The following is a 10,040-nucleotide window of genomic DNA, read 5'->3' as shown; positions in this document are numbered from 1 at the left end:
CGATAATCCTTGCGGTGAATTAATACACTGGCGCAGCTCGTTTTAAGTTTATTAATGTCACATCAGCTTTGCTTGTATAATTGACTTACGTACGTTGAGCAGATTACAATTGCATTAATATATATTGCCCAAAGTCTCACCCCACCCCAAAAGTAAACAAGTTTTATATAAAGGAAAGGTCCTCCTAGTTTCCAACCACTCCACCGTCCACCCCATTCATTTACACTAATAATCGTTTCTCAAACGACTCTTACATAATTCTGACGTGCGTTGCAAGGTTTATTAGGTTATTCAGAAAATTAGAAATCCATTTAAATTTAGGGTTACAAGTTTGGGAACCTTCGGCTATGCTGGTTTCTCTTGTGCAATTGTTTTCATCAAATGCCGATGAACGGCACCGACTGCCTAATGCTCATGGGTCCTTCTTGGACTCGAACTTAGCTCGTCGTCACGGAGACCTGTAAACATCGTGTCCGTCTGTTTTTTCCCCTTTGCTTTGGGATTTATGAATTACACTAAACGCACACGCACACGCATATATATAAAGCACATAATCTAAGATGAAATGCCTACAATATCCAAAGAGTAATGTTATTCATACCATGTTTTTATACCATATTCTTATACCATCTTAGGTGGCACCTGACGCGGACAGCCACATCATTTGAAAAATTTGCAAAACCCAAGGAAATGAAGGAGAAAGACTCCTCGTATACTATAATCATCATTTAATTAACTAGTTCTTCTTAATTATTAGTTTATTAAATAATGAACTAAATTTAAAAATCTGATTAATTCCAATGATGTGGCTGTCCACATCAAATGTCATCTAAGATGATATGAAAATGTGGTACAAAAATATGGTATAAATAACATTACTCAATTCATAAATTCCAAAGCAAAAGGGAAAAAACAGAGAAAGAGCCAAAAACAGACGGACACGATGTTTCCAAGAATGAAACATGAATCAATTCCTAGTTAGAATTGATGATTCCAAGGATGAAACATGAAACATGAATCAAACTTGTGCTTTGCATTGCAACTAGTAGGCTAGCCGATCTTCTTTCACCAGCTGCAATCAATCTTGAGCTCGCTAATGGCTTATCCTTCTTCTTCTTCTTCTTCATCTGGCCCCGCCCGCCGTTGGATATATGATGTTTTCCTTAATTTTAGAGGCGAGGACACTCGCAAGATATTTGTCAGCCATCTATACAAAGCTCTGGTTCAGAACTCAATCAACACCTTCATCGACGCCGAAAAGCTTAGAAAAGGCAACGATCTTTCACAGCTACTGTCAGCTATTAATGGCTCAAGGCTTTCGATTGTGGTTTTTTCTCAAAACTACGCTTCTTCCACATGGTGCATGAAAGAACTTGTCCAAATACTGGAATGCATGGATACACAGGAACAGATTGTGGTGCCCATTTTTTACCAAGTTAGTCCAACTCATGTTCGTAAACTCCAGGAAAGTTTTGCAGAAAGTTTTTCTAAACAGGAACAGGATTCTAACACCGGCATGGAAGAGCTGCGGAGCTGGAGGTCCGCTCTCACTAGAGCAGCCAATTTATCTGGCTGGGACTCACGAGATTACAAGTAACTAGTTTTAGTACTCTCACTTCTTTATAATCTAATTAATTAGTTTTAGGCTTTTAGTTTAGCAAAAAATTATTGTTGATACATATCTATGATGCTAGTACAACATGTAACCCGCCTAGATCTTTGTCATCTATGAAAAGTTAAGAGCAAACTGATTAACACAATAGTCACAAACATAAAAATTGACAAATATGCAGAAAATGGAGACTTTATATGCAGGTTAAAGTAAATTCTAGCTTGACTTGAAGAACTAAGTTTTAGCTCAGTATGTCAAACTGTCAATACATATCTTACTAGCAATAGTACGAAATTATGGCTTACTCTAACTCCTTTTTTATACTCCTTTTAAAATTTCATAGGGATGATGCCAAGTTTATTGAGGACATTGTACAAGGTATATTCAAGAAATTGATCAACATATCATCAAGTGAAAAGGATGGCTTGGTTGGAATGGATCCCCACTTACAGAAAATGGATTTGCTGTTATGTCCCCAGGTGGATGATGTTTGCCTTGTTGGAATATGGTATATGGGTGGTATAGGCAAAACCACCATTGCTAGAGCTGTTTATGACAAAATCAAACATCAATTTGATGGTAGTTGCTTTCTTGAAAATGTCAAGGGACGTTTTGTAAGTTCTGATGAGAGCTATACACTTGGTTAGCACTTGTTATTCACGTGGGAATATTAGAGATCAAGATTGACAATGTTTGTGAGCTGATAAGGAACATGTATGTTAGGATTCATTAGCTGGAACACTCATGGTATTACTAGAAGTCTTTCTAGCTGATATGAATAAAGGAAGTCACGGTGATAAGGTTGAGATCAATCAGGATTACTCAATGGGAAGAGTCCTAGTTGATTACCACTGTGTATGGTATATGTATTAGGGTCCCTGCACTCTCTCTAAAAACACGCAAGATTACAGAAAATCAACCCCATTCTTGAGACCTTGCATACTGAATAGGAGAGCTGCAGAAGAACCCTAATCCCAACAAGCATGTCATCGTCTGCAGGTAAGTGGTTAACTTGGTACTGTGATATAATATTCAAAGTTCATAATCAAATTCTCTATATGTTTTACATTTGGTATCAGAGCTTTCACATACCAACTAACCCTAAAAGAAGAAAGCATAAGGAATTGTGTGAATTTTCAGATTAAGGTCTAATGGTATACTATACAGGAAAGACATATATTCGAACATGGTAGCTAAAGCTATCTGTGCTATATATGTTTTTTTATACAGTTTACGAATTAGAATTGGCACTATGGGTCAAAATATAATCACTGATCATCTAAAGATGTTTTAGTTGTTTATGTATTGATTTCATAGTGGCATGACAATTCATATACCGATATGCGAACCAAGTCACTTATTGCAACCACAAAGGTTTGTAATTATGGCTACAGAAAATCGTATACTGGATGTGAAAGTGTCATGATCAAGAAAATTTTCATACAACTCTTAATCCGAAGATTCTTGAGTTTGTGATATAAAGTTTGGGGATTAAAGTTTAATATCTTTCATGTTACATGATTGTACAGCCATGAACCCTAACTCCATGAACTTGAATACTGTTGAACCACTCATTGGGGTCAACTATAAGAAATGGAGACAAGACTTGGAGATAGTTTTGGGTGTTATGGATATGGACCTGGCACTGAGAACTGAGGAACCTCCACTGCCTGCTGATGGAAGTACTTCTAGCCAAAGATCGAAATATGAGAAGTAGGAGAAATCCAACAGAATCTCACTAATGATAATCAAGAGAACCATGACAGATGTTGTTCGTGGAGGTTTCCCTGAGGCAACCAACGCCAAGATGTTTATGCAATCCATTGAAGAAAAGTACAAAGAATCTGAGAAGACAGAAACAGGCAATCTAATGAATGCACTCACTACAATCAGGTACGATGGTGAAGGAAGTGTGCGTGAATATATACTCAAAGTGATCGATATTGCTGGAAAGCTCAAGAGGCTAGAGGTACCAATTTCTGAAACCTTCCTTGTTCATGTCATCATGAACTCACTGCCGGATTCATACACTCAATTGAAAGTATCTTACAATGCTTTGCAAGCTAAATGGGATGTGAATGAATTAATCTCTATATGTGTTGGGGAAGAAGTAAGGATTAAAAAGGATAGAATGGAAAAAGGGGAGTCAGTCAACTATGTTCAAAGTCACAACAAGGGCTACAAAAATTCCATGTCCGATGCTACCAAAAGGGATAGTGCTAAGGTTCCCATCTCTAAAAAGAATTTCAAACTTAACAATTCTTCAATTTTCAAATGCTATTTTTGCAAAAAGACAGGCCATATGAAGAGAAACTGCCCTAAATACAAGGCATGGCTTGCAAAACAGGAGGCAAAGAAAGGTAAAAAATAAATTTTCAAATGTTTTTGCTTGTTTTGAGTCAAACGTAATTGATGTTCCTAGCAATGCTTGGTGGCTTGACTCTGGCTCTTCTATTCATGTTACGAATTCATTGCAGGACTTCATAACAAAGAGAACACCAAATAAGGATGAAGTCAAAGTTTCAGTTGGCAATGGAAGAAGAGTTGAAGTCAAGGCAATAGGGACTGCTAGGATAAAGTTAGATTTTGGTTTTATTTTAGAACTAGAAAACGTGGTCTACGTACCAACTATGAGAAGAAAACTTGTTTCAGTTTCCAAGCTAGTTTTGTTAGGTTTTTATTTTACTTTGAATAACATTGGCTTCAACGTTTTTTTTAATTCTTCACATATTGGAAGTGGTTCTTTGTGTGATGGAATGTTTAAATTTAAACTTAATAGTCTTGAGAACGTTTTCAATGTTGAAAAAGAAGTGTCAAATTCAAAGCATTCATCAAACCTTTGGCATAAAAGGCTTGGTCACATATCAAGATCAAGAATGGAACTTTTAGTCAAAAACCGAATTTTGCCTCCTTTGAATTTCAACGATTTTGATTTTTGCATTGATTGTGTTAAGGGAAAGATGACAAATAAAAGAAAGGAGGGTTCGACTAGGAGCAAACAGCTCTTGGAAATCATCCATACAGACATTTGTGGTCCTTTCCCTACACAAACAATTGAAGGATACAAGTATTTTATAACCTTTATTGATGATTTTTCAAGATATTGTTATCTATACTTAATTTCTGAAAAATCTAAAGCTTTAGAAGTTTTCAAAATTTACAAAAAGGAAGTGGAAAATCAACTGGACAGAAAAATAAAGATTGTTAGGTCTGATAGAGGTGGGGAATATTATGGAAAATATGCACAAACCGGTAGACATCCTGGACCCTTTGCTTTATATTTGCAAGAACATGGAATAATAGCTCAATATACCACCCCAGGCACACCCGAGCAAAATGGGGTTGCGGAGAGAAGAAATAGAACCCTAATGGACATGGTGAGAAGTATGATTTGTAGGGTGAGTTTGCCTAAGACTCTTTGGGGAGAGGCAGTGAAAACTGCTAATTATTTGCTTAATAGAGTCCCTTCAAAAGCCGTTGAGTCCACACCATTCGAACTGTGGACTACTAGAACACCTAGCCTAAACCATTTACACATTTGGGGGTGTGCGGCTGAAGCAAAGGTATATAATCCCAATGGAAGAAAACTTGACCCAAAAACTGTCAGTTGTTTTTTCGTTGGTTATGCAGAAAGATCAAAAGGGTTCAGATTTTATTGCCCTAACAGTCATCATACTAGAATTGTTGAGACAGGGAAAGCTGTGTTTATGGAAAACAACTTGGAACAAGATAGTGGGAATCATGATGATGAGTTTATTTTTGAAGAAAAGAATGAAGTGGAACATGCAACTAATACGTCAACTTCAATACCTTACATTGAGATACCTGGGCATGCAATTACAGATGTTGAAGAAGCTACATATGACTTGCAACAAGGACAAAATGATGAAGTGGAAGGGCCCACAACTGCAAATGAAGTCATTAATCAAGATTTGACAATGGTAGAACCTGAACAACATGGAGAAGAAGAAACAACAATCCAAGCTCATCCCACGAACTTGAGAAAATCAACTAGGGTAAGAAGAACTACTGCCCTAACTGATTTTATTTATATGACTGAAAGCACCGAGAATGATATAGACTTGTCTGAGTTTGATGATCCAAAATCTTTTAAAGAAGCTGTCTCAAGTGTTAACTCTGAAAAGTGGTTGGAAGCTATGCAATGTGAGCTAAATTCGATGAAGAACAACGAGGTATGGGAATTAGTAGAGAAAAAGGAAGAAATGAAACCAATAGGGTGTAAGTGGGTATTCAAGACAAAGAAAGATTCGAATGGAAATGTGGAGAGACACAAAGCACGACTTGTAGCCAAGGGATTCACTCAAAGAGAGGGTGTCGATTACAAGGAAACTTTCAGCCCTATGTCAACCAAGGATGCGTTTAGGGTGATCATGGCGATTGTTGCTCATTATGATTTAATTTTACACCAAATGGACGTTAAAACTGCGTTCTTAAATGGTGATTTAGATGAGAATATATATATGAGACAACCAGAAGGGTTTATAGAAGAAGGAAAGGAGAAACTAATCTGCAAGTTGAAGAAATCTATCTACGGCCTCAAGCAAGCATCGAGACAATGGTATCTTAAGTTTCAAAGGGTGGTGAAAGAGTATGGTTTCATTGAAAATCCCTCTGATGCTTGCATCTACATGAAGATCAGTGGGAGCAATTTTATCATACTTGTTCTTTATGTGGACGACATTCTCCTTGCCACCAATGCTGCATGTTTGTTAAATGAAACTAAAACATTCTTGCAGAAGAATTTCGAAATGAAGGATCTCGGGGAAGCAACATATGTTCTTGGAATTGAAATTAAAAGAGATAGAAGGAGAGGATTACTAGGGCTGTCACAAAAAGGATATATCGAAAAGGTTCTTAAAAGGTTCAACATGTCTTCTTGTGGAACCACAGAAATGCCAATCTCAAAGGGTGATAAACTAAGCAAGTCTCAGTGCCCTAAAACCGATTTAGAGAAGAAAAACATGGAGGAAAGACCATATGCTTCTCTTGTTGGAAGTTTGATGTATGCACAAGTGTGCACACGACCTGATCTTGCCTTCACAATAAGTGTGCTTGGCAGATTTCAATCTTGCGCGGGTGAAGCTCATTGGAATGCAGCAAAAAGAGTTTTAAGGTATCTCCAGAAGACCAAAGAACACATGTTGGTTTACAGAAGCATTGATAATTTTGTATTGGAGGGTTATAGTGACTCAGACTTCGCTGGGTGTCCAGATGATCTTAAATCCACATCGGGGTTTGTTTTCACAATGGCAAGCGGTGCTATTTCTTGGAGAAGTGTAAAGCAAGCGACCGTGGCAGCTTCGACCATGGTGGCTGAATATCTTTCTTGTTGTGAAGCTATTGATCAAGCTATTTGGTTGAAAAATTTCATCTCAGGTTTGAAAGTGGTTGATTCAATTTCAAGACCAATTCAGCTTTTCTGTGACAATAATGCAGCCATATTCTTCACCAAGAATAACAAAAGATCTTCAGCAACAAGGAACTTGGATATTAAGTATCTTATTGCTCGAGAAAAGGTGATGGCTGGATTAATAAAGATTGACTACTTAGAGACTGGGGCTATGATTGCTGATCCTTTGAACAAGGATGTACCAGTTTCAGTTTTCAAGAAGCATGTCGCAAAGATGGGTGTTTTGGCAAATTTCGATGCAGCTGACTAGTGGGAGCTAAGTATTATTTAAAGAATTTTCTTGTTTTCTAGTTGCTAAGGTTGTTTGTTTATCTTATTTAAAGACTACTAAAGATTCTTGACTAATAAAGATGAAACTGTGAGGTTGTCAAAGTTTTCCCTTAAATGTGCAGTTTAGTCGAGAATGTTTGTATAAATTTTTATTTGCATAATGGTATGACAATATGTGCAATTGTTATCAAGATTAACAACCATCAAGATGAATTGTTTTTCAATTCGAAGGAGGACCATGTATTGAGATGATGATAAATACATTTGCAGACATTTTCAATACTATAATTTCATATCTTGTTGGGGTTTAATGTGTTAGTCAGCTTTGTAAATGTGATTATGGGGATATTATTCAAGATAAAGAGTATGTTACCCTTTAGTCCTTTACAGATGCTGGTTAATGACCTAAGCCTGGAATCATGATTTGTGTCAATATTGATTTCGTGGCCATTTAAGAATAATCTTGCATAAAGGTTAGCAATGGTTAACCAAGTGTAGCTCTAGTGGGAGAATGTAAGTTCTGATGAGAGCTATACACTTGGTTAGCACTTGTTATTCACGTGGGAATATTAGAGATCAAGATTGACAATGTTTGTGAGCTGATAAGGAACATGTATGTTAGGATTCATTAGCTGGAACACTCATGGTATTACTAGAAGTCTTTCTAGCTGATATGAATAAAGGAAGTCACGGTGATAAGGTTGAGATCAATCAGGATTACTCAATGGGAAGAGTCCTAGTTGATTACCACTGTGTATGGTATATGTATTAAGGTCCCTGCACTCTCTCTAAAAACACGCAAGATTACAGAAACTCAACCCCATTCTTGAGACCTTGCATACTGAAGAGGAGAGCTGCAGAAGAACCCTAATCCCAACAAGCATGTCATCGTCTGCAGGTAAGTGGTTAACTTGGTACTGTGATATAATATTCAAAGTTCATAATCAAATTCTCTATATGTTTTACACGTTTCCCAGCGGTTGATGCAGGTGAAGCACCAGTAAATATGCAGGCAGAACTTCTATCTAGTATCACAAACAACAAGGTTGGGAGTTCGGACATTTTGAGTTATGGTTTCCAGGTGATGTTGGAAAGGTTAGGTAAGAAAAAGCTTTTACTTGTTCTTGATAATGTCGACAATTCAGCCCAAATTGAGCCTTAATTGGAAAGCGACCGTCATTTGGTGGCGGAAGTCGAATCATTATTACAACCAGAGATAAACAATCACTAAGTAGAGTTGGTGAGCCCAAGTTGTTAAAAGATGATGAGGCTCTTGAACTCTTTAAGCAGTATGCTTTCAGTACAAAACAACCCACAGGAGAATACAATGATCTGTCAAGCCATTTCATAAAGTATGCTCAAGGCCTGCCTTTAGCACTAAAAATCTTGGGAGCTTTTCTCGATAACAAAAGCGTACTTATGTGGAAAGATGAGTTAAAGAAAATCAAGAGAAACCCGCATGAGGGAATTCAGAAAGTTCTTAGAACAAGCTTTGGTGGACTAGATGGTTTGCAGAAGGAAATATGTCTAGATATTGCTTGTTTCTTTAAACAAATGAAAAAAGACTACGCAACAAGGATTATGGAGGGTTGTGGCTTCCATCCCCATACTGGATTAGACGTACTAGTTGGTATAGCTCTTGTAGCTATCTCATCTGATGGTATACTCGAGATGCATGATTTACTAGAGGAAATGGGTTGTGAAATAGTCCGCCAAGAATCTATCAAAGAGCCTGGGAGGCACAGCAGGTTGTGGAACAATGAAGATGTTTGTCATGTGTTAACTCATAATACAGTGAGACATATATTCATGACCTCTCCTTTTCTTTTGTAGTACTCACTAGTAGAAAGGCTAAACTTTGATCAAAATCCAATTCATGAAAACATGGATTAGCTTTATAATTTTCAAAAAGTTTTTGTATATTTGTACTACCTTAACTTTCAATCTTTGGTTATTCAGGCTACTGAAGTAGTTGAAAGCATAGTTGTGGGTTGGCCAAACTCAGACAATGTGGTACAGCTAGATACAACTATTTCTAAAATGACTGAACGAAGACTACTTAGAGTTTACTCATACTATGATCAACGGGAGTGTAAGGACTGAAAGTTTCTCTCTGAAAAGTTAAGTTGTCTCTTCTGGCACAAATGTCCCCTGAATTCTTTATCGTCCAATTTTAACCCGGAGAATCTTGTTCATGCAATATAGTCGAGTTGAACACCTTTGGAAAGGAACTAAGGTACAATCATCATCTGCTTATGTTTTTTTTTCTTCTATCAAATGGTTTAGTTCTTAGATGACTTGTTATGTAATGCATGTTTATCTGGATGTGTTTTGACAGTCTCTAGAAAAGTTGAAAGTTATCAATTTAAAAGGCTCTCATCGTCTTATGGAAACACCCGACTTCACCAAGGCGAAGAATCTTGAGAAACTTATTCTTGAGGGTTGTACAAGTTTACATGGGGTTCACTCATCCATTTCAGCCCTTGAAAAACTTGTCCTCTTGGATCTAAGTTGGTGCAACAACCTCTATACTTTTGCAAGCAGCATTTGTATGAAATCTCTTGAAACCTTGAATCTTTCTTTTTGCTCAAACATTCGGAACTTTCCAGATATTCCAGAAGTTATGGAGAACCTTTCGGAGCTTTATTTGCAAGGTACTGCAATATGGAAACTTCCCTGTTCAATTAACAATCTTACAGGTCTTGTTACCTTGAACCTTGAATATTG

The 10,040-nt window shown here is 37.1% G+C and overlaps 2 protein-coding genes across 2 annotated transcripts; both read left to right on the top strand.

The window, feature by feature from the left end:
• Positions 1–1,162: 1,162 nt before the first annotated feature.
• Positions 1,163–8,500, top strand: LOC126629451 (TMV resistance protein N-like). The gene is made up of 2 exons (XM_050299488.1): positions 1,163–2,230; positions 8,291–8,500. The coding sequence occupies exons 1-2, from the start codon at positions 1,909–1,911 to the stop codon at positions 8,473–8,475; spliced, it is 507 nt and encodes a 168-aa protein (XP_050155445.1). The 5' UTR covers positions 1,163–1,908; the 3' UTR covers positions 8,476–8,500.
• On the top strand, positions 8,478–9,146 carry LOC126630286 (TMV resistance protein N-like; the record flags this gene model as incomplete). Its single annotated transcript, XM_050300376.1, has 1 exon — positions 8,478–9,146. A coding segment is annotated over one exon (669 nt), but the record flags the coding sequence as incomplete, so codon positions are not given.
• Positions 9,147–10,040: the final 894 nt, after the last annotated feature.

Source organism: Malus sylvestris, chromosome 7 (assembly GCF_916048215.2).
Source record: "Malus sylvestris chromosome 7, drMalSylv7.2, whole genome shotgun sequence".
NCBI classification, from domain to species: Eukaryota; Viridiplantae; Streptophyta; class Magnoliopsida; order Rosales; family Rosaceae; genus Malus; species Malus sylvestris.
Note: the sequence above shows the minus strand (reverse complement) of the source record. Positions and strands in the feature narration are given on the sequence as shown.

What these genes read in the sequence shown, in the direction of transcription:
- LOC126629451 (XM_050299488.1), top strand. Translation starts at nt 1,909, where the DNA reads ATGGCTTACTCTAACTCCTTTTTTATACTCCTTTTAAAATTTCATAGG. An exon ending in TGTCAAGGGACGTTTTGTAA is followed by an intron (nt 2,231 to 8,290) that starts GTTCTGATGAGA and finishes CACGTTTCCCAG; the next exon opens with CGGTTGATGCAGGTGAAGCA.